The 24,854-nt window shown below is 42.8% G+C and overlaps 1 protein-coding gene across 1 annotated transcript in view; it reads left to right on the top strand.

Moving 5' to 3' along the window:
• The first annotated feature begins 11,317 nt into the window (after positions 1-11,317).
• Positions 11,318-24,854, top strand: part of LOC6630871 (uncharacterized) — a 31,109-nt gene continuing 17,572 nt past the window's right edge. The window contains exons 1-2 of the mRNA XM_015172156.3: positions 11,318-12,390; positions 12,668-13,312. Of these exons, the coding sequence (XP_015027642.1) occupies positions 13,171-13,312 (142 nt within the window). The 5' untranslated portion in view covers positions 11,318-12,390; positions 12,668-13,170. The remainder of the gene's footprint in view (positions 12,391-12,667; positions 13,313-24,854) is intronic.

Genomic DNA, 24,854 nt, shown 5'->3' with positions numbered 1-24,854 from the left:
AAAATGCGCTACGAAATTATCATTTTTGATAGTAAGCATTTATTTTACATTGATTAGCATGCAAAAATATAATTCGCATTTTATATTAGCCAGAGCAGAGCAAATAAATAGTAAAGTATCAGCTCTGGCTCACCTAAAATAAATTAATAATTTAAATATATATAGCTCAAACATCTATCGAAATGGTGCATCTTTACGAATGAACTCTTTGTCTGCAGCATAAGCAGGCAATGAAAATACGATCCGAATTGATAATGACATCAGTGCTTCGACACTGACGTTCTGAGTATTATTTTCTTGGTGGGCGGGAAGGAGGTGGAAAACGCCGCAAGTGATTTCTCTTTGATCCAAGTTAAACACCTAACACGCTGTGAATCGCGAATCTCGGCAAAGCCACTCATGTGCCCTCACATGTTGCCATAAGCAGTGCGAGGACGCGCCGCGAGGTTGGCTGCAGCCAGTGTCCTGACGGGTTGAACATCAGAGCGGCGTGGCTGACGCTGCCTTCTCTTCCGCAATTGCGCCAAAAATAAATTACGTTGTGCTGGGCGACACCGACACCGACACCGAAACCGACACCGACACCGGCAACCGTTCACAAAGAAACAAACGAGCACTTTTTTATATATTCTTACAAACATACAAAGCATATATGAACATGTGCACACATGTACTGTATGTGTGTGCGACATGCCCCGAATCCTGGCGATCGGCGTGAAGGGTAATACCATAGGACATGAACATGGGTGTCGGGAGACGAGAGTCGGAGCCAGCGTTTGCCGCCGCCTAATTCAGATTTCTGGGCCTGTCTGCGTTTTTATCTGCCCTGCCGCCTGTTGATAAGGCGGGCTACGCGCCGACCCCGCAACGAACGCTTGACGTTGAAACATGCCATGTAGTTTTTCTTTCCCAACAACCGACACCCACAAGCACATACATATGTGCGTGAATGTGGCTGTGGCTGTGCGTGTGTCTGTGTGTGTTTGGGACACTTTCACTACAATGCGACACCCACATACTGTGGGCTTGGGCTTGTCTGCCGACTTTTTTCGAACATGTTTCGGCTGCTCCGCTGAAGTAATGCAGCGACGAGCGGGAGCGTCTTGCCGGCGTGCTTCCCTTCCGTTTTCCGTATGTGCCACGTGCGGCAAACTTTCCGCTTCCACCGTCTGCACCACACGTGCAGCTGCGGTTAGTTTTCTGTTGCTCTACCCAGGGCATAGCAGCACCCCACACCCATTGAGCATAGTCGTCTGTCTGCTTTGGTTTTCCTATGTAATTGCAAGAGTCTGTCAGTCTGTGTGTTTGTGTGTTTTTGTGTGTGTGGCGAGTGTTTGGGGCATTCGTGCTGGTGAGCGTGGTTTCTTTGTCGCACCAACAACTGCGGTGGCGCTCATTGGGTGGAACAGATTGGTTTAGAGTTGATTTGATGGGTCGTGGAGCGACACGCTGAGCAAAGTATGATACTCTTTTGCTCAAAGATGTCAACCATATTGAAGCTTAAATTCTGGCAATATAACAGGTTTATATTATTAAATAACTTAATTTGAATAAATCTGTTTATTTGGAACTGCAACAATTTAAGAGATGCTTTAAACATCTAAATTCTGCCGGGCTTAAATTGCTTAGCTTAAGCAAAAAGTATGTTGATATATTAAATGACAATTTGCTAATAAAAACATAATTTGTTTCATATTTGCAATTTGGGTTGTCGTTATACCCTAAACCCATTGAAAATGTCTAAAAAGGTATATTGGCTTCATGCAAACGTATGCAACAGGCAGAAGCATGTTCAACCCCATAAAATAATAATATTCTTGATCAGCATCAATAGTCGATAGTCCGACTGTCTGCCGTCCGTCCGTATGTATGAACGGTTCGATTTCAGAACATATAAAAGATTTGACATGATCGTAAGAATTTTAGTTCCCGAGCAGTAAGAGCTTGTTTCCGATAACCGACAATTTGCGGTGTTTTTAATAAATCGATACAAATCGATATCGAAATTAAATATCTTTCATTGTTTAGCACTAGTGGCATTTATTGTTGGTAGAAGAAGGTTCAGGGTATCTTTTGAGCCGAGAGTGCCCGACTAGAGCACTCTTATTTATTTTTTGTTTGCTTTTGTGCTTACTGTAAATTTACATGTGAAAACGTTTAATGAAAATTCAATAATATACAAGTTGATTAATTATTGTGTCCATAATTTTTCACACCTCAGCAATTTAGGTTGAACAGATCGAAATCGACACAGTGATTTTTTAAAGCCCATTACATTTTTTTTTTCCAAATTTCAATTATGGTAATGGAAGTACACATATCCTGGGTATTTAATCAGTACACTTTGACAGCATTGCCAGCAATAGAGTCCAGTTGTCAACTAGCCAGTAACTGTTGTGGCTAACAGTATTCACTATGTACATTAACACACATGCACACATGCACACATGCACACATGCACACATGCACACATGCACTTGCATACATTGTGTTTCACCCCTTACATATGCCCACTATGGGCTTGGCACTGCGACCCGGCACACGCCTTTGTTTAAGCCGCCAGCGTTGTCAGCGCTCTTTGTTTGCCAATGGCAAGCACGGCCAGCCTGGGTTCACGGTGCGAATTCGATGACTGCGTCTGTGGCTTGTCGTAGGTCCCTGCGAGCGCTGTGCTACTTGCCTCTTGTACCCCACCGTCTGATGGAACAGCTCCTGGTGGTGCTGCTGGTGCTGGTGCTGGTGCTGGTGGTGCTGCTGGTAATAGTCGTTGTTTTTGGTTGAGTTGTCTTTCACAGCTGCGTTCGGGTAGGCACAAACATACACGGCACTTTGTGCCATTGTCGCATGGTGTACATCTTCTGTTCTTCATTTGACTTGGTGCTTGCCAGCAGAGTCACAGTAAACCACACCATGCTGAGAAATTGGCGGAACATTGTGTACAAGGTGGCCTTAATGGTCCACATATACACATACATGTGCACGCATGTACAAGTGCTATATTAGCGCTAGGTACGCCTCATTAGAGGCATACAACGAATAATTTTCGCATAAAAGCCCACAGCTGCAGCTGATACTAATCAGCTGCGTTTGATTATGAGCTTATAACTTTGCCCGTTTCAATGTTATTCAAATACTTTGCAAATTACTTTTGAATTCGCATCGCAATATGGGACCAATATAACGATCTGGTTAAGCCCAACTCTATTGGATACGTTCTATAACAAAAAAAAGCCGCAGAATTGTTGATACATAAATGGTTGCAACCCCTGTGGCTGGTTCCAGTGAAGCACACGTGAAATACTCAATAATGGGTTCAGCGTTTATGGGTTGGGTATGGGTGGGTGGGGGGAGGGGGGATGGGGAAGAATGTGTGTGTGCGTGTGTGTAAGTGTAGGTTGCCCGAGGGTGCGAGCTGATTGCGAGCTATTTTTGTTTTAAACACAATGGGTGTTAAATTGAATTTATCGCTTGACCAAAATGATTTTCCGCCTTTTGCCAGGCGCAGGCTACCTTAATTAAATTTCACAGTTTTAGTTTATTTTTAAACGAAGTTGACAACGAAAACAGGTCATTAGGAGCATTATCGCATCATAATTCTGTCAGTGCGATAACAAAGCTTTCAATTCAATTTAACTACCACACATGGTCTCCCAGCCTCAGTCCCTCCAACCCCCCCCAATCCCACAATCCTCCAACAAGCGGCCTACAAATGTTGCTTGTGTGGATTTTGAGGCCGGTAATGCTCGGTGCGAATGCCGAACACGGGACGCGATGGGCCTGGGGTATGTCAATGGGTATGGGAACTGCATGTATATGTGTTTCTGGGCAGTGGGCGGCCTAGATTCGTTGTATTCCAATGTAGTTGGCCAACAGAGACTGCTTCGAGATTGTCATCCCTTCGGGACTGAGGGACAACTGTTGTAGTATATATGAATGCATGCGCAAAATGATATTGTATCATGTTCAGTTCGATGTTGCTGCTTTTGTTGTAACTATTGTTGTTGTTGTAGTTGCTGTTTGAATTACTGCTGTTGCTGTTGCTATTGCTGTTGCTGTTGCTGCTGCTGCTGGTGTTATATATATTTGAGCAGAAACACAATCAAACATCTGTCAAGTGCCTTACAAAATTGGGTGCATGTTTACTTTTATCAACGTTCCCACAAATGAACTTACCCAAATGGCAAATGCTCCTCCTGTTCATGTGCATGCGAATATGTTTGCATGCATAAATGCCAACTTTTGAATATATTAGTTGGATCGTTTACAGCAATCAGTGTGCGGCTGCCACTCAAAAGTGTCTGCCTGTCACTGCCCCCCCCCCCCCCCCCCCCCCCTCCATCCAAGTGTCGTCCTTGACTACTGTCTGTTGCCCAAAAGTCTGCGTCCGATATCTGTTTCGTTTCGCTCTACTCAGCGCTCGGCGGCATTTCAAACGTAAACTGCCAAGTAGGCATTTCGGTCATAAGAATTTGCATAATTTACTTAGTTGAATATCCGACAACCTGCAAAGGGACACTCGCCGCCAGGCAGACTCCACACACTAGCCGACCGACATCAATGGAGATGTACATATTTGTCCTCTTGTATCTAACACCAACATCAACAACAACAACAACAACAACAACAACAATAGCAACAACAATAGCGAAAACAATAACAACAACATTTAATTCGAGTGTTTCGACGGGAAGAGACAAATGAAAAAGCTGTTGATTAAGTTGTGCAACTTAAAGTGTCGTACTTCGAACTGGGAAAAGTGATTCCCATTAAGTGTGTCACTTCATTCATGTCCATGGATTGCTATGATAATCCGTTTACATGTCTACCTTTAAATCCGTGCGTGTGCGTGTGTTTGTGTGGATTTGAGTGGGCTTGAGTGGATGTGTGGTATGTTAAATTTAATTTGCATATCATTTGAAGCGTGTCCTACTCGTGACACATCTCACTTGCTTACCCTTTAAACCGACATAAACGTCGATTATTCAATAATTAATAAATACTTTTCCTTTTCTAAATAGACAAGTTTATATTTAATAGTCAGGAGACAAATCTGAGCGTTATATTCACCTTCTTCTGCCCAAACGTGTCGATCTCTAGCAGTTAGAGGCTATAAAAAGGGAAGGCAGGAAGGAGTTCCCAATAGCCACCCATATGAAAATTGTTACCATTCAATTGAAATGGGGATTAGACGGTTTTCATTTACGAATATCGAAGCATAACTTGCAGCTGATAAGAGCCATAATTGAATCACTCTTGCACTATTCCTTTGGGATTTCCTACACTAAAGTTCGGTTCAAACTCACAGAGGCTCAACATGATTGTATTTGCCGCATTGATAAGGCCTAGACAAGAGGAAGCACAGCTTGGGGACTATGTAAGTGTGTGTGTATACATTTAGGTATACAATATAGTTCGAATGTTTGTAACGTTAGCTCGGCGCTGAATAATAGCAATCGGGCACCCCCCACCTGTGCACTTAATTGTTTATTTTATTCAATCATAAAGCAGTGCATATTTCTCAACATGTGCATGTGTATATAGGCGTAAAAAGCATTGTCTTTGGGAATTTGTGCAAAATAATTAATAGTAAATCAGTTCGGTTTCATCAACTTAAACAATCAATCAACATGAGTATTTGCAATTATTACATTTAAGCTCACATATCAGTAGCTCCTTCTAATGTTAAGTAAGGGTAACCTAATTCATAAAGGAATCGTCTTGTGGAAATGTGACGAGGGTTCTCTCTTATATGTACTTATTATATGTGCACATATGTAGGCTTGCGTGTCTGACAATGGAAATTCCTTAGGTGTTCAATGTGTTGATTTTATGCTACTTAATGGGAGCATGTAAAATCCACTTGAATGTGTTTTGTGTGTTGCTTCCTGAGATCCATTCGACTTGTTATATGCTCGTACTCTACTGCTACTAAAGTGTCTGACTTAATGCGAGCATGTAGCTGATTTACGCCAGGCTATGAAATTAACATCTGCTTACTCTTATCGACCGTCACTAATTGCTCTTGGCGGTCCCTATACCCTACAAGTCCTATAGGAGGCACTCTGATGTGCATATGCCTCTGCTGCGCTTCAGAATTCTGATTGATTTTATGTGACTTGTAAGTAGATTGTCATAGATGGTCGCTTCCCTTGTCTGGAGTCTTCCGAAATATTTGTTTTTATGACATTTGGGCGCCCTTCTTGTTTGTCTGATGAGTTTGAATAATTTGAAAATGAAGCGCGCACAGAATTTGAAGCGAAATGACTCAAATGTAGGGGAAATAGGAACTGCCTCTATAGATAAGTCGTAACGCATGCATATACATACATACATTTAAATAATTATAGAGTTCATATGAATGACTTTTGCAGTTGCGGTGACTTTTGACGCTGTTTGATGTGGGTTCAACTACGTGCTGGGCGAAGTATTTCGTGTCGTTTATTTCTTTATTGTTTTCATGCACTTAAGCAATAAAGGAAATAATTAAAAAACAAAAACAAAAGCTCGAGCTCGAGCTCCATGCGATATTATAATAGGTGTTTTACTGAATTTAATTAAAGTTTCATGGCGCTTTATTCATTCGTTAATAAAGTAGCGTAGCCACAGGCCGTTAAATTAAATTATTATTAAATAAGTTAGTAACTGATGCTACAAATATTTATTTAGCCTAATCTGAAACGTTTTATGTAGTTGTTCATTTAATGGCTACTTAAGTTTTGAAAATCTATGCGCATTACATTTTCTAAGAGTAACATCTTAATATTATTTGCAATATCAATTGAAATATTTAAAACTAGAAAAGCTTTACAACCCTCAGCTACTTAGCTGACATCCCTTTCGAGCTTGAAAGCTGTACCAAGCTTTTGCAAAAATGTGAACTTGGAAAGCATTTCGGCTGTAACTTGGCACAGGGTGTACTTGTTTGCATGGACTTACAACGAAAGCGGAGTTCGCAACCGAATTAACGGAGAGAATAAATATTCGCAGAATAAATTCTTAAATCGTAATATTATATATGATAATACACATAGTCAAGCCCAAGGAACTGTTGTTTAATTTAAGCTAGTATTATATATATTAGCACAAATTGTAAGTTTTACATAAATGGGATCTGTTCTCTGCATCTAATAATGTGCATGAATATTCACGTTTCCACTGCGTAACATTACACCGACAAGCTCTACGGCCCGCTTAATGTGACACTCAATTTATTTTAATGGAAATGTTTTTTTTTTTACTTGTTGGCTTTGTCAAATCTTAAAAATCTCACCTTCATTTTGCGGGCTTATATGGCTTTGAACAGCGTGAGCCGCTATAGCACCAATAACTATGTAAAGCGAGTGAAAAGACATAATTGTATTCACTGGGATGCACACAACAAATCACTGAGCTTGTAAGAACAATTGTATATTACAACGCCGGTTAAAAGGAGCAGCTCTGCAGGCAGGTCTGCTGCGGCTGACGGTGGCCAAGGAAATGAGCAACTGCGTCAGACAAACAGTAGCCATCTGCTCAGAGTATAACCAGCATGTGCTTTGTTTGCGTGCCGGCCCGTGCATCGAAGTCCGTTGTCCGCATATGTGTGAAAGGACAGTTGCCCCCGTGATTCGTTCGTCTAGACGACTCCAAAAGAAACAACAACAACAACAACAACAACAACGACAACAACGGCAACAACTGGGAGCCAACAATCTTAATGTGTGCACCATGAGCTTTTGCATATGCTACATGGGCTTGGCCAGCACCCAGCTCCATATGTAGCTGGTTAAAGCTGTCAAAGGCTACGGAGTCTTTGCGGCAATGGGTGGGTCTGCTCGTATCCTGTCGTTTACTTTCGAATAAGCTACCGTTTTGTCGAACGGGAAAAGGTGTGGCAAGGTGTGAGAGCATTTTAAGCGCAGCTACTAACAAACAAATCTCGTGCTATCCCTTGCCTATAAATAAGTTAAACACCTTTGAACAAGGAAAGTGCCTTCAACATATTAGTGCTTCGAATAAATATGAATAAATAATAAACAATTATGTGTTAAATTGTGTCAAAGATGCTTGCCCAAATAGATTATGAAGCATTAAAAAATGTACTTTAATATATTTGGGTTTATAAATGTTTTAAAAGCCGTTTATATTTATTCATTTACCCGAATATAAGAACACAAAAGGACATTATAGTACACAACATCGGGTTTCCGCGCGTTTGGTTCCTAAAGATGCTGGAACTTCGTTAAAATGACAAAGCAGAATAAAACTGACAATTACTCGTTGGGTGCCGTGGTTATCGCGTCCATCACCCTTGTTGTTGATGATTGCCAGAGACAATTGGAGACTCATTTACATTTACCAAATGAATGCGAATGCGAATGCGAATGCGTCGGCATGTCGAGGGCAACGCCTGGCATTCAGCAGCCAGCAAGCACCATCCGCCCATATGACGGCACGGCATTGTTCGGCCAAATGCCTATAAGCCGTGCAAATTGAATTGCCAAGGTTACCAAAGGATCGGCAAGTGGCAAGCGGCAACCGTGCTGTCGTGATGACTCTTGACAAGCTGTGCTCCTCAACAGCTGCCGTATCGTGCTTGCATTGTGACAAATTTCATAATACCTAATAACCAAATACAAACACGCAGTCAAATAAACACACAATTAATTGTAATTAGTATCCTGAATAGCCCATTTAGTATTACAATCAAATATGGCATAGTTTTCTTTTCTTTTCAAAATAAAATTGATTTAATAAAGCAGCACATTCAACTATATTAATATAATAATACTAACTAGCGGCTATTGACCAGCCTTGACTGTGACAATTTCACCTTATTTCCGCCGCTTGACAGTCTAACTCTGCATCTTGAACTCCACTTTTATTTGAAAATATGTTGAAGGGTCCTTCGTATAATGAACCAACGTTTTTGTTAATGAAACCTTTGACCCGCATTTTCCATACAAGATATCGCTAAAAGCGTATCTTTACTTCGATTCATGAGAATCACATACTCATTAAAACTTGATCTGCGATTGGTATGAGAGAATATTCATATACATATATACATAATTACATACATATGTGCAATGAACATGAAATTACATCAATTCTCACATCCGCCTTACGGTTTGCTCTTAACGCAATTTTCTGTAGCGGTTTTTGATGCTCAACATTTAAATTTATATGTAAAAAAAAGTAATTTAAAATCAATCTTTTGCCTATTTCATTATTTCAACTTGTCTAGTTTAAAATTCTATAATAAATTCGTTTCGAATTTTGTATTAAAAGTTTTTAACTCTAAACTTTGAAAGTGTTCCATTATTATCAAATTAACTTATTTTTTGCTCAGTCTACACTACTTTAACTTTGTCAAGGCCGAGATTTGCTCTACTTTGGCCGTCTCGTATGATATGAGCTGTTAGTCACACACACACACATGCACATGTACATAAATATATATATATATATAAGCACACACATTATAAGTGGCTCGTATCCTGCTGGCAGTTGCAAAAGAAAAATTCAATTTTGTAAATTGCGCGCATCACAATAAATGCGAGGAGCAGAAAAAGTATGCAAAGAGGCAAACATTTGCTTAAATGCCAACAAGGGATTAATAGAGTAAACCAAAAGCGAAACAACCACAAAATATCGTCGACGCTATTTTTATTTAACGAGAAACAATCACAAAATATCGCAAAGTTTTCGTCTCCCGCCTTTATTAGGTGACAACACACGGAGCACCCACAACAAATTCGAAGGTCCCAAACTTGTTGGGTCCTGGCTGCTCGACTGCCCTTATTTTGTTAAGAAACTATTTAATGGGTTTTGTTCGGCGTTCCTTCTTTGCAAGCCCCAACAATTTGGAGCTTAGGACCAGTCCCAGGAGTGCAACATGAATTTCATTATGCAGCTCGGCGATGTTCTTGCAGCTGACAAGTTCGCAATCAAACGACCGATTTATGTGGACTTTTTGCCATTTAACAGTTTGTTGTGGTCACAAAAAGTGCATAGTTGAAATACTCGTAAATACTCAAACACGTAAGGGTTGACTAATTAATTGGGGGATTTCACTATAAAGTAACCCTAATGATTCGATCAAATATCGCATATACTTGCTCGCTTAAGCTGTTTGCCAAAAAAGCGAACTGCTACGTTAATTTCTATCTATCTAGCAAAAGATTGTGTGATGGATTTAAACATATATAAATGCTTAAAAATTTACAGGCACAGTTCTGCCTGCACGCTCTCTGTTGGCTTGTAGTTAATTGTTTTTTGGTCTAAACGCAATTTCCATATTCAATAGACGAGCCCAAAGGAAACCTGCTCGCAGGTGGAGCGTCTATTGGGAAAGCCACAACAAGGAGATAAATGTTGCCCAACCTTAGCACATAAGCTTCAAGGTTGACAGCTTTAAATGAGACATTCTATCATAATGGCATTGCTGCTGATATCGGTTTAAGCACAAAGCAAGGCCTATAGACTGACATGGCCCATGGAAACTTCTGCGTAGTTAGCCTTGTTAGCGACATGCCCCGAAGAGCGCATCACTGTCATTTGTGCTGTTAAACGGGCATTAAGCAAATAGATACGTTCAGATAAACAAGGTACAGGGAAACATAAGCCTCAAAGTTTTGCCACAAAGTTACGCCGTGACCAATAAAACTTTAGACGCCTAATGACTTAAATCACTTTAAGACTCAATCAGCATCTCGCCTCAGAATTATAATGATATTGGTGTTTAGGCCTGAAGTCTCAGTCGACAACTGGGGAGGTGGGTAGCAAGTTTTTGCTGAGGTGTGAGTCCAAATATAGGTAACTTTTATTTGTCTAATCACATTGTTAATGTAATCGTTTGTATTATTCGAACAAATATTTATGAAAACAAAGCTTGTTAGATCTGTTGTAAAACAATAAATGGATGCATGTTTGGTCAGAGATATATGTACTTATGTATTCTAAATACTTATCAGCTATGATATATCCGTATTTATCTAGCTAAAATGTGTGAGCTTGTGTTGCTTAACCAAGACCAACATTGGTAATTCAATGTTGTCATTGTTCGTTTGAGACTGCTTTGGGTTTCCAACTGTGCTGAGTTTCAGAGCAGAAAGCTTTTGCAGCCTGGTGGTGCTCTCAGAGCAGACAGCTAGCTGAACTGTTCGCACCCATAGGCGAATGCACGCGTGCTGTTAGAGCAGTACGACTATAGGGCTTGCGCTGCACAGGCAAAAGCTTAAGCAGACTCTTTGGAATTCTCTTAAATGTTTGAGTGCCAGCATCTCGAATCTCTGCGTGTGCAGTCGGCCAGCATCCTTATCTTGGCTCGTGTGCCGCTCAAGTGCTTGGCCCGCTTCTGTGCCAAGAGCTGCGTTTCAGTCCTTCCTCGCTTCGCACCTTAGTCAGAGCCAATCTCACAATATCGGACGCCAGCCATCAAAGTCATCGCCGAGTCTGGCGTTTCATCAGTTCTGTCGCGAACTGCGTGTTCAATATGAAACCTCTGGGACGCTTGCGTTCCCGTGCAAGTGAATTGAATTAAGGCACGGTTTATTTTTGAACGGAATAATCGATCAGAATTTTAATTAAACGGAGCAAACGCAAATGTATCATGATTCAAAAAAGTTCTGTGCCAAAGTGAATGGAAAGTACACCTTAAATTCAATTATACGATCTGAAAAAACCCAAAACTTCAAGAATTGGAAAAATTCGTATAATTTGGTGCTCGAATGTGTAAACGTTTTTGGAAAAGTTAAACTATTCAAGTTGTGAATCAGTCAATGAAGCTTGTGTACGAAATGGTTTTGTTTTTCTACCATGGCCCATATATGTGGATGGGATTGTGAAAATTGTCTGGCCATAATTCTCCGCAAATTGCGATTGAAGGAGGTCAACGACAAATTTGAATCGCTACAAACTCGCTTTGTCGGCGACTCAGCAAATTAACATACCACCAAAAGTGAATGTTGCTGTTAACGGAACTAGCATAAAAGGCTCCTTTGGACTCTATTACAAATAGATTCATCCAAGCAAACAAAAGCCAAGGCTACTTAAGTGATAAATAAGCATTCAAATATACAATAATACATACAACATTTGTGTGCTTAGAAGTGTGCCCAATAGAAAAGAAATTTCAAATAAATTTAACGCTGACTGCCGAAAAGTCTGTCCTGACAAAGTTTTATGAACCGTGTTGTGCGTCTTGTCAAGAAATCGACCCAATTAATGAGAGATTTTGACAGTGATGTGACGGCCGAAAAAATAGAATAAGCCAAATTGTCATCAAATAAGCCCGCGTTAGTTGGCTTAAGTGCGACTTTGATTGAATACGTCTGGAATTGTCTGACTTAAAATACTTACTATGCCGCAACGACAACTCACATTGGATTACAAATAAATGGAAAACTTGTAAGTTATTTAACAAAATATAAATTTAATGATATAATAATCGGACTCTTAAGCCACTCATTACCTGGCAATCCATCCATTTTAAGATTCACCTACAAATGATATAGTTTCATAGAACTGGTTTAGCTGGAATATAAACTTATGATCCCACATTTTGTCTTGCATATTAACATGAATTTCCTGTGATCAATACATTATTGAAAAAGATAGGCGATTTATGAGTAATACTTAGGAACGTCTCATTATAGTTGTATATTTTCTTTATCTCTTCTTTTAGATATCAATCTTGAACTTTGACTGCAAGCACAGCCCATTCGCTGTCTTGATCCAAAATCAAGTGTCCTGTATGCAGGCCTGAGAAGTACTGAACAAAGCGACAAACAGATCAAGTTCTTAAATATATGCGATATTTGCTTAACAAGTGAAGGCAGGCAGCCTAAAGAAAAACAATCTAACAATCTAAGCTCTGACACATTCAGTCAATTGAGCTGGCCCTTTCAGTCAGGGCTCTATTAGCATATGCTCTGATGCAGCTGCTGGCCGAGAGCCTCAAGCGAAGCGGAAATAAGTCCATTTAGGGAGCGGACAGCAGAACGGCTCCGAGCCGGGAACGCCGCGGCTGGACTCTAATTGCAGATGAGCATTGCTGCTGTCGGAACGCAAACGAATTGTGCGTAGGCCTTGCAAAGAACGTCTAACTACATAGAGAAATCCTTTGTCGAAGGAAGGGCTCCGTTTTGCTAACTGGTGACAGGCCCGCCCCACGGCAAAGGCTTCGAGATGGAGATAGAGATGGTGCCACAAGCCAGCCCGACCCGGGTCCGCACGCGGTCTCGCCTCGGCTGCCTGCGTCTAGGACTCGCACTGCTGGCCTTGATATTGGCGCAGTCCTTTGACTATGTTCTGTGCGGCGAGAAATTGGGTAAGTGGCTTTATCGTTTTCCTTATTTACAGCTCGGCTCACATCAGTGCCTTCGCGAATCGTGGCTGGCAAAATGACATCAACAACAAGAACGGCAGTGCAAGCTGCCACAATGTGTCCTTTGTGTCCTTTGTCTCTCTGTCGCGCTTATGTCTCTTATCTGTTATTTATTTCAGTTGTTATTTGACATTTTTCTGTGCCGTTGATTTGCTTGAATCTGGCGCGGCGAGTTCATTAAGGTTCTGACTTTCCATTTACATTCGCCCGCTTAAGTCGATGAAAAATGTGCAAAGTTTACACTCTAAAATACCCATCAGGCAGATCCCTAAGATTCCGAACTACTTTGTATGCCGCAAAGATATTACGCTCATCTGAACAATCTGTTACTATCAGGAGCTACAATTTTAATTGCCTTCCGAGTGAACGGTTTTAAGCGGCCTTTGTTCCTTCTTGTTCCTCTTTACTGAGAAGCTTTAAGAACCCATTGTCCTGTCAGCTATACCCTGTAGCCGAAACAGGTTGCGTGATATATGCCTATATGCCAAACAAATGCTGAACATTTCGAAATATCATATATCATGTTCAGTCGAACAATTTAATATATTTGTGTTCGTATAAACTTAAACTTAGTTTTATTGCGGATATACGGTTCACACATGAAATATAAAATTGTTGTCATATCCGAATATTATGCCTAAATGTTGTTGTATCAATTTAATTCTGGCTGCAAGGGATCTTCGTGACGGAATATTTCGACTTACTTGCTTTACGCTTTGTTTGTTTTTGGTGTAACGCAGCAGTTTTATGTGGAGAGCCATAAAAATGCTCCGAGGGGAATTACGCTGCTCCCTCCAGGTTCGGACTTATGCAGCATCGCATGTCATCGATGGAGGGAGGCAGAAACTTTGATGCTCCTTCGCTAACATGCCAACAACTTGATGCGATAATCAATTGGCGAAGTTGCCTTTTTTTTCTTTTTGTTCCTTTCTCTCTGCTTTCACCTCGCTGCTCGCTGATTGTCATCTGTCGTTGTTGTGCCTTGAGATTGATGGCTTCCAAAACGTTTTTTGACACGTACGTGCCGCGTGTGTTGCTGCTGCCTTTGTCTCTGCTATTGTCAGTAGGAACTCTACGCTATAGAGTGAAAAAAGCATTAAAAAAAACTGTGCGCCTACTTTTAATCTGAATTTGGGGGGGAGGAGGCGCAACAGGCGCATGTCCTTCTCAGATAATCGCAATATGCAAATGCCAGAAATTATTTTGGTCGCTGACGCTGTGGCATCTGTTTATAATTCTGTGAATTTGTTTTCCGGAATTTGATTTCTTACTTCCACGACGACAAGAAACTCAGCAAAATGTAGACTTTTACGCCAAAGGGGAGCACAGCACGACTCTTCACATTCCCTTGTGTATGGCAAGTGATGTGGGTGCATTTTAAATAAGTATGCGCATTTCGATAGGCAACACATCTGGTGACATAATCGAATGTCAAACCTTCAATATTTTAATTTATAATGAATTAATCATCCGTAGCAATATCTATGCACATATATCTATGAAGCTCTTCTCGACTGTCTGACGAACTGGGCCATGTAGAAGCCGCACCAGAGAGAGAGAGAGGAGATATTGAATTTTTTACTGTAAAAACATAATATCATGTAAGCTGAAATGGGGCCAGGACAATTCTAATCGAAGGTTTTTGTTTGCCAACCTGTCCGAAACTTATTTTCAAAGATTCTGTTAGCTGTTAGCATTTCGGGCTGTGGATATTCATTAAATTAATATTTTATTGGGCAATTCGTATTGTTTGGCATCATTCATTATCTATTGCTTGCAATTGGCAATTATATGCGAACAAAATTTGATACTGCGCTAAGCCTTAATCTTTAATTAATGCAGCTAATAATAAGGACTTGATATCAAATTAGCTTTATCTGCTTGTAGGGTATGCAAATACATATATGTGTATATATATATATATATATATATATGAGTGTACTTAGTACTAACAGTTATGCTAATGTGTGTGTGCTGCGTGATGGGTTTGACGTGGAGGTCAAATTTAATATAAAATAATGAACTTAACACTCGCAATTACAGGGAGAAATGCGTTTTTGATTGCTGCTTGCGGTGGCATTTACCCAAGATAAGCCTAGTGACAGCGACAAGGTAGCAACTGCACACACTCACACACACACACACACACACACACACACACACACACACTCACACACACACATGCAAAGCAAAGTTCGTGTATCCTGCAATGAGAGGCCGCAGAGAATCGCTCGAATCCGCTGAATAAATACGCCTGCTTATGGCACATGAATGCTAAGTAGAATGTGGTTGGGGATCCGTTTGGCAATGCGAAAGAAGTTTTTGCCAGGCATCAGAGCGGCACTTGTTTGCAGAGGGCAAACATCCGCATTAAAAAGTTATGAGCGGCAATAAAAACAGACGACAGACGACAGAGTTGACGCCGTCGTCCCAAATTATTAAGGATATGCCGCCGAAATGCCTCGGAAGCGCGTCTCGAGATGTGTGTATGCATGGGGAATCCCCATGCTCGTACGCTCCAAGCTCCACACGCCAAAAGCAAACAAATTTAACTTTGGTCTGGCGATTCCCATGAAGCGCATGCCATGACGCTTCCTTTGTCCGACTGCCAGCAAATTGTGGTAAAAGAGTGCCAAGCCGGCGCTAAGCTACAGTAATTATGGTGCAAGTGGAAGCAGAGTCAAAAGAAAACAGCATACACTTCAATTAAGCCAGATGTTATGAATGGATTCTTGCTGTCCGCAATACGTTGAACGGGCTGAACAGCCGAAGAAGTGCATCATTTCTAGCTGAAGGCAACAAAATAGTTACGTCTCGCCAGGCAGCTGACATACGCACATTTTTAAAAGCAAAGTGAGGCCTTCTCTTTAACTTTTTCATATATGTATAGAGACATGCGGACGCTTGTTAAGTCTCTACAGACAGAATACACAATGCCTTAAGCTTGGAAAGACGGCAACATGTTGCATAATTTTCAATCTAACAACTTTTATTTTACTCGCATTAAATTCTTTGACTATTATTATTGGTAAATCTAGCTATTTTTTGGTCATTTAATAGCTTGATTTTTGCATTTTTGTTTGCACAAAAATAATTCGTCTAGAATTACATGCATGCAGCTTCTATGCAAATATGCAGCTGCAAATAAAGCAAACCAGCTCCAGCTGTTAGTTAATAGATTACCAGCTTGCAGGCACTGAAAAGGGTATTATTTTTTGTTTGAGGAATAGTCAAGAGCTCCCAGCACAGTGTCCATCAATGTCGAATAATTTGTTGCTTTGTTTTGAAGTCGTGTTAATTACCCAAGTTCAAAAGCAGACGCAATCTTGAGTTGATTTCTTTGTGTACAAACCCATTACGATGTTATTGTTGTTGTTGGTCTAATGAAAAATTTCAAATTTATTTGGCGCACCCAAACGTGCCTGGCATGCCGAGCCGTGTCCCTGCCCCAAGTGGCGCCTATGGCAGGCGTCTCGTGAGACGCCGCTTGGCTGGGCCGATTTACATGCAAAGTACAATACTTAAGTCCCTACTGCTACTTCTTATAATTATGCAGTCACTGTATTACCAAGCTGTAGCTAGGTTATGGCAATGCATGGCCGCTGTCTGGAGCAGATCAAGAGAATCAACCATTGGCACCCACTTGGCGGCATTTGTGGCCTGTGCCAGTTGAATGCACAGGGACTGAAATGCAATCGCTGGCCGAGACTGCGTGGAGTGTGTGTGGTCAATTGATGTGCTGTCTGGTCCTCACTCAGCCTAGCACATGCTGATTTATCAGTTTGTTGGCCCCATTCATCGCCTGCCCTTAAGAGACTATATGTAGATACATACTCCCCTTGTGCGGGCCAAGCTGCACACCTGTTGCACTTTAGAACAACGATTGGAACTGATGGGCCTGACGTTAATTCTCGAAAGTCTATTTATAAACGAGATTTTATTTCCCCTCCAGTATTGTCGCAGCACGCTGTCAACGGCCCCCGCGACCTTTAGATATATTTGGAAGTGCCTGGCGAGGCTTTGTTGTTTTTCTAGCCGCAACACGTTTTTAAATTTTATTGTCATTTCTATGCAACATTAAAATATTAGTTTCAAATGGAAAACGACCTACAGTAAAAACAAACAAATGTTCCTTCCCTGCAATTACAGAACATTTTGACAGGCGCTTTCCCATGAATCATGCGTGCCCGCCGGATCTGAACTGAACCCATGTCTTGCCACGCCTCGCTATAGCTTTACAGATTGAGGTCGAGTGGGCAAACGATCTGTTAGTCGTTTCTTGTGTATGTGTAGAAAATGGATCAGAAATAGTTGTGTCTTGTAATTGGAATTCGGAAAGCCATTTTTATTTCTCTTTTATATCCTGTTGGAATACATGTATTCGCACTTGTCTTTCGCCTGGCAGCCATTGGCCATCAGGTTGGTTTTAATTCTGACTTGTGGCCAGTGGCTTCTGCTCCGTCACCAGCTACTGTTGCTTGCCCTGCAAACTTATTCTTTAACTATTTGTGGAATATGTGCAAACAAATTTCGTAAAAGTTTGTTGCTTCGTGTGTCTGCGGCTCTCACTGTAGGTGACTTAGTCCTGAGTCCTGTTCGACACATCCTGTCGTCTTCACTGACACACACTGAAAGTTGGGCACATGCATAAAAACTACTCCCCCCCCCAGTCCCTGCTGGATGCCGGCACTTACATTCCGGTTAAACGGGCAGCGGACGCACGGAAGCCCCTTTATAGTAGACTGCATAGCAAAAGTTTCTCAATGTATCACAGCATATGTGTGCGTGTGTGTGTGTGTGTGTGTGTGTGTGTGTGTGTGTGTGTGTAGATACGTGTGCTAGTCGTATTGATACCAACATAGCCTGGTGTGAGCGGCTGCTCGCTTCCGTTTTGCAGGAACTCTTCAAGCCGCCGCCTCGCATTTTAATACACCCCGGCACGAGACCGGGTTGGAGGAAGGGGATCTTGAAGGCGAAGCGCGGCGGATCAAAATGAGCTGCATGCGGAATTTTAAGCAGCCATTGGCGAGCATCCGACTGGATTATGATGGCCCTTCGCCAAATTTTATTTACTAGACTGCAGAGTAGCAACACTCGGGCACACATTCAACACACACACACACACACACACCAACACAACGGACCAGGCATTGTCTGTGTGTGAGGGTGTGTGCGGGTGTGTGTGTGTGCGCTGGTGTGAAATCGATGATACCTCCCGGTACTGTACTCGCACTAGGCTAACCGCGCCCAAAGCAGGAATTTCAATTTGACGCTCATTAGCGGCAATCAGGCACTGAAATTCGCGTACAATGCGGGCGACGACTTTTCTGCCAGGTGAATTCAACTGATGCATGTGTGTGTGTGTGTGTGTGTGTGTGTGTGTGAGTGTGAGTGAGTGAGTGAGTGAGCGACCCACTGCCAAGGCGCATGGTACGAGCGTGTAAGCATTTCGCACGCGGAGAAAGAAGCAATTTTCCGCCTGGCTGCAATAATAACTTCTCGAGTTCAGGTGCTGTAGAAGAGACGTAAACGTGAATGCCTCACTTTATGAGCATCATCCCCGAGGCGGGCTCCCCGCCAATAAGTATGTAGGTAAATAACATGCTGTATAAATGCAACAATAAATCCTTAGCATAATTCCACAGTGGCGTGGCCACATGTAGGGATTAATTGTCAGGGGCAAATGGGACTGTTTACGCCTACTTGCGAGGTTAATGGCATTGATTCTGATTGCCTTGGAGAGTTAATTTAACTTACCTGAATTGAATATATTCAATTTTAATTCTTTTACCTATCATTTTTATTCTTTGAATTTTCAAATTAAACTGCTTGTTTGCGTTTTGGGACACGCGTGCTGCTTGAATTTGAACTGTTCTAAAGTTGTTGTGGGTTGTGTGAGGATTTTGCTATAAATATAAGTATCGTTTTATGACAAAAATGTATAACACTTAAAACTAAAATAATCATAGCTCGTACTATAAACTGTGCTACGTACGTAAGGTACTAAAATGTTAAACATATGTAGTACGTGGCGCAGTCCTTATTATATTTGTTATACTTGCGTATACCATTGTTCATTATATGGCATAAATAAGACAACAATCCAGTTCGCATATATAACAATAATCGGGTACACAATCCATTTGGTATAACACGAATATGTGGAATTGTAAGTTGCATACGTATACCGGTTCACTTATATAATAATAAGCGGGTACACAATCAATTTGTTATGACACCTTTATAAGGTTTTGTAAGTTGCATACGTATACTACTATTCTAAATGTGTTAGGCACCGGTTCGCATATATAACAATAAGAGGGTACACTTCCATTGGGTATAACACGTATATGTGTCATTTTCAAAACAAGCTAAGTATACCAGTTCGCAAGTAGAAAAATATGCCCTCTCGTATAACATTTACGTACGTATACAACTATTCTATAGACGTTTAAGGCAAAATAGTAACACACTAAGTATTACAGTTCGCATATATAAAAAGCGGGTACACCCACCATTCTTAAACACTTGCGTGGCATTGTTGGTTGCGTACGTATGCTATTAGCAAAATAACAAGACTTCGAATCTTATTAGGTATACCAGTCCGCAAATGGAACAAGGACACAAGCGAATACACAATCCATTTGAAAGAAAACGTCAGTGAGGTAGAGTGTGTTAGTTAAGTATACCACTATTCAATATGTGATAAAGGCAAAATAGCATGACTCTTGTAACACTAACTTTTCTAATTAATGAGTATAACAAACAAAAAGTGGGTACATACTCCGGATGTGTTAGTTAAGTGCTGCAAAACGTAAGAATGTTGTATAAATATTTTTCGTTCAATTTATAACTGAATAACTATTCCCAGTATTGTATACCAGTTTGAATAACTAAAGGATTCTGAGTTAGCAACCATTTTAACTATTTTTGCTCCACACCTAACGAATGTGGCTCCACACAAAAGTTTGCTACGCTTGGGACAAGCAGTTCATTGGAAGCTCCAAATTGTTGGAAGTGGATTCTAGCGCCACACACGCTGCACTCATATTCCTTGTTCATGGATATCTTGACTTACTTTATTTTTGTTGATTTTTCAACACTCAACATTTGTATTACATTTTTTTTTTTCTGCAAAGTGCATGTCAGTTTTTTGGTCACTTGATTGCTTGGGACAAAGGTTATGAGCTTGGCTAATAAATATCTCGCTGCTCTCCTCTCATACAACCACAAGAAGCACATTTTGGACAGTTCTTGACCGCGGTTTGAAATCTGAAATCGGCTAAAAGTCAAAGCCAGATTTGTGGTAACGCAACGCTATCGAGCCACACAATGAAAGGCGGGTAGCGAATAATGTGAACAGCTGGCGGATGGCTGTGCATTACTCAGCTAAGCAGCTCCGAGTGGCCTCCACCTGTGCCGTGTCCACACGGGCTGGCACCCGCCACCCGGCTGCTCGGATGACAGCTTAAATATGCGTGACAGTTGCCGATGTCCTTGCTGCGAGCACTACCCGGCAACTGCGGTTGACCAGTGTGCATTCCTAAGCGATTTCCGCCAGCGCCATGGCCAAACGCCAACCGTCAGCCGCCAACGGCCAGCGGTCAGCATATGCATCCTTGGCAGCCACTCTCTCATCCGGCCTCTTGACAGTTAATGCATGAAGTGGCCATCAAACCCCTTGCAGCAGCCAACTTTGGCCAGCCAGCGAATGCACGTGTAGAAAATTAACAATATTTCGGCGGAGTAATGCAATAGTTATATCACAGAGTGATAGAGATGGGAATATAGATAGAGAAAGGGATAGGGATAGAGATACTGGTAGATATAGAAACAGATAGATATGGAAATGGAGATAGAGATATATATGTAGACCGAGAAAGAGGTATATATAGAGATAGAGATAGAGATATAGATAGAGATAGAGATAGAGATAGAGATAGAGATAGAGATAGAGATAGAGATAGAGATAGAGATAGAGATAGAGATAGAGATAGAGATATAGATATAGATAGAGATAGAGATAGAGATAGAGATAGAGATAGAGATAGAGATAGAGATAGAGATAGAGATAGAGATAGAGATAGAGATAGAGATAGAGATAGAGATAGAGATAGAGATAGAGATAGAGATAGAGATAGAGATAGAGATAGAGATAGAGATAGAGATAGAGATAGAGATAGAGATAGAGATAGAGATAGAGATAGAGATAGAGATAGAGATAGAGATAGAGATAGAGATAGAGATAGAGATAGAGATAGAGATAGAGATAGAGATAGAGATAGAGATAGAGATAGAGATAGAGATAGAGATAGAGATCGCTCGCGCTCGCGCTAGCGCTCGCGCTAGCGCTCGCGCTCGCGCTCGCGCGCGCGCGCGCGCTCGCGCTCGCGCTCGCGCTCGCGCTCGCGCTCGCGCTCGCGCTCGCGCTCGCGCTCGCGCTCGCGCTCAGCGCTCGCGCTCGCTCGCGCTCGCGCTCGCGCTCGCGCCGCGCTCGCGCTCGCGCTCGCGCTAGCGCTCGCGCTCGCGCGCGCTCGCGCTCGCGCTCGCGCTCGCGCTCGCGCTCGCGCTCGCGCTCGCGCGCGCTCGCGCGCTCGCGCTCGCGCTCGCGCTCGCGCTCGCGCTCGCTCGCGCTCGCGCGCGCGCTCGCGCTCGCGCTCGCGCTCGCGCTCGCGCTCGCGCTCGCGCTCGCGCTCGCGCTCGCGCTCGCGCTCGAGCTCGCGCTCGCGCTCGCGCTCGCGCTCGCGCTCGCGCTCGCGCTCGCGCTCGCGCTCGCGCTCGCGCTCGCGCTCGCGCTCGCGCTCGCGCTCGCGCGCGCGCTAGCGCTCGCGCTCGCGCGCGCGCTCGCGCTCGCGCTCGCGCGCTCGCGCTCGCGCGCGCTCCGCTCGCGCTCGCGCTCGCGCTCGCGCTCGCGCTCGCGCTCGCGCTCGCGCTCGCGCTCGCGCTCGCGCTCGCGCTGCTCGCGCTCGCGCTCGCGCTCGCGCTCGCGCTCGCGCTCGCGCTCGCGCTCGCGCTCGCGCTCGCGCTCGCGCTCGCGCTCGCGGCGCTCGCGCTCGCGCTCGCGCTCGCGCTCGCCGCGCTCGCGCTCGCGCTCGCGCTCGCGCTCGCGCTCGCGCTCGCGCGCGCTCGCGCTCGCGCTCGCGCTCGCGCTCGCGCTCGCGCTCGCGCTCGCGCTCGCGCTCGCGCTCGCCGATCCCGCGCTGCAGAGCTAGCCCTCGCCTGGCGCTCCGGCCCCTCGTTTCATGCCCTTTCTCTACAGCTGCCCGTTGCCGCTGGAACAGTCCGAGGCAGTCCTGGGCTAAGTCAATTATGTGCCAGAGTTCCAATAAGAAATTCTAAATAGGTCTTACTTGAATTCAATATAAATGTTTTCCTTGCTCTTTCAGCACATTTATGTATGCCCAGAATGCTTAATTCACATAGTTGAATGGAAATCAATCATGAATAGCCCGAGTTGATATTTATTTTCATCAGCTTGGGATCCGAATCCTAGGTCAGTCGCCCAAAAGGACAAAGAGGTTCGGCAAAGATCTCGTATGAGTTATGAGCGCTGCTGGCTTTCAACATAAATTGCGGTCATATTGTGGGGAATGGTTGGGCCAAAAGTGAGTTATTTTAATTTATTGAGCAAACTCAAAGCATCAAAATTCGAGCGAGAAGTAGCCACGGCTTTATTGTTGTGCTTGTCTTGTTTATATGATGCTGATGCTGATGCTGATGCTGCTGCTGGTGTTGCATTTGTCTGGGGGACAAAAAATGACTGTCTAAAGAGCTGCCAAAACGCAAAGCACGAACAAAGAATATAACGCGCTCTCCTGCGTTGCGGCGTGAGCTATCTGTCATGACGAAGTTTTATAAAATGTGCACGCTTTATGCAAGTGCAGTGCTCAGTTTTCATTTTAATTTTCATTATTATTGCCATGTCAGGGAGGGAAAAACTAGCCTCAGACTACTTTAAGCGCTTTGCTGCAGCAACTTTTGTGCAGTTGGTTGAATTGATTTAGTCTATAATATTCCATTTGTATAATATTTATTTTATCTATTTGTTTATTGTGTTAATATTGCGGATGTGTGTGTGTGTGTGTGTGTGTGTCATGCATTTAAATAATGAAATAGCTCGTTGCACAAAAGTACAAATCAAATATTTGATTATCACGCCTAGCCGCAGTAGCCAGTTTGTTAATTTGGCCAACGGTTGTTGGCCCAATAAATTAGTTGATGTTGACATACGTACTCCCATCGTATATGCAAATACATGCATATACTCATAACAATTATTATATTACTTAAACACCTTGATGTTTACGGATTGGCAGCTTGGCCTGGTTCTTTGTCATGCAGACGCTTATTTATCTTGTTACAGCTGATGCAACATCAAATATGAAATATCAATAAATAAATACTTTTGCCTAAAACAAGTCCTCAAGTGCAAGTGTTGGTATAATATGTTTGGTGGAATATGGCCAACACAAGAGTTTAAAATCAAAACGATAACAACTCTTGAATCGTTTAAACAAAAGTAATTAAGAATGTCATTTGATTATGAGTTATATTGATGAATAAATAAATCATTAGCTGCCTCTTCACCTAAAGGATCCCTTTCTATGCCCAGATAGCTCTGCTTGGCCTGCGGGCGCAAGTGCATATACACATATACACACAACATAACACAATGGAAGGATAATACTTTGACATCAAGTTGTTATAAATGTTAACTCTATGTACGCATGTGAGCACACATATTGTGCATATCTGTATATATATATATAAGGTGAGCTTGTACCTTCGCATGAAAGCGCCAGCAACAAGTTGTTGTGGCTCGCCTTGACGTGTCCTTGCCCAATCGAAAGGTACACACACACGCACACACACACACACACGCATATATATATGTCTGTGTATATGCGTGATAAGTGATAAAAGCGATTTGGAAGCGAATTATGAGCCCAATCTGAGCGGCAGCCATAATCACCCAGTCGCACGCACAGCCGAGCCACAACCGTAGCTTTATCCTGTGACACGCACACATACAAACACACACACACACGTACGCGAAGAGGGGTGGGGGTTGCTGGCAGTTGGCCACTAATTTACCTACGATAGGCTAAATCAATGTGTTTAGTTGACTGTAAACGTTACATTCGATTAAATGCGGCTCGCAGACCAAAAACTCTTGGCGGCGCGCCGCCTGGCACAGGGCTGCTGGCGGTTAGAGGCGGGAGCTAAGAGAGAGGATGGGGGGTATTGAAGAAAAGGGCACACTGACCCAGATCCGTAGTTCGTCAGCCCCACTAAACATGACCATCGTCATTGTCATAGTCTAGTGAGGCGCTCTCTTCAAATGCTGTGCCTTGCCTCTGTCGAAGAGAGTATTTCCCGGCGGCAGCAGTTCGGGTCGAGCCTGATGCCAACGAAGCGGCTCGCTCGGATTCGGGCATCCCGATGCGGCTACGTGGCCGAATGGCAGTCAGTTCTTCGTGGACAG

Source organism: Drosophila virilis, chromosome 2 (genome assembly GCF_030788295.1).
Source record: "Drosophila virilis strain 15010-1051.87 chromosome 2, Dvir_AGI_RSII-ME, whole genome shotgun sequence".
NCBI lineage: Eukaryota > Metazoa > Arthropoda > Insecta > Diptera > Drosophilidae > Drosophila > Drosophila virilis.
Note: the sequence above shows the minus strand (reverse complement) of the source record. Positions and strands in the feature narration are given on the sequence as shown.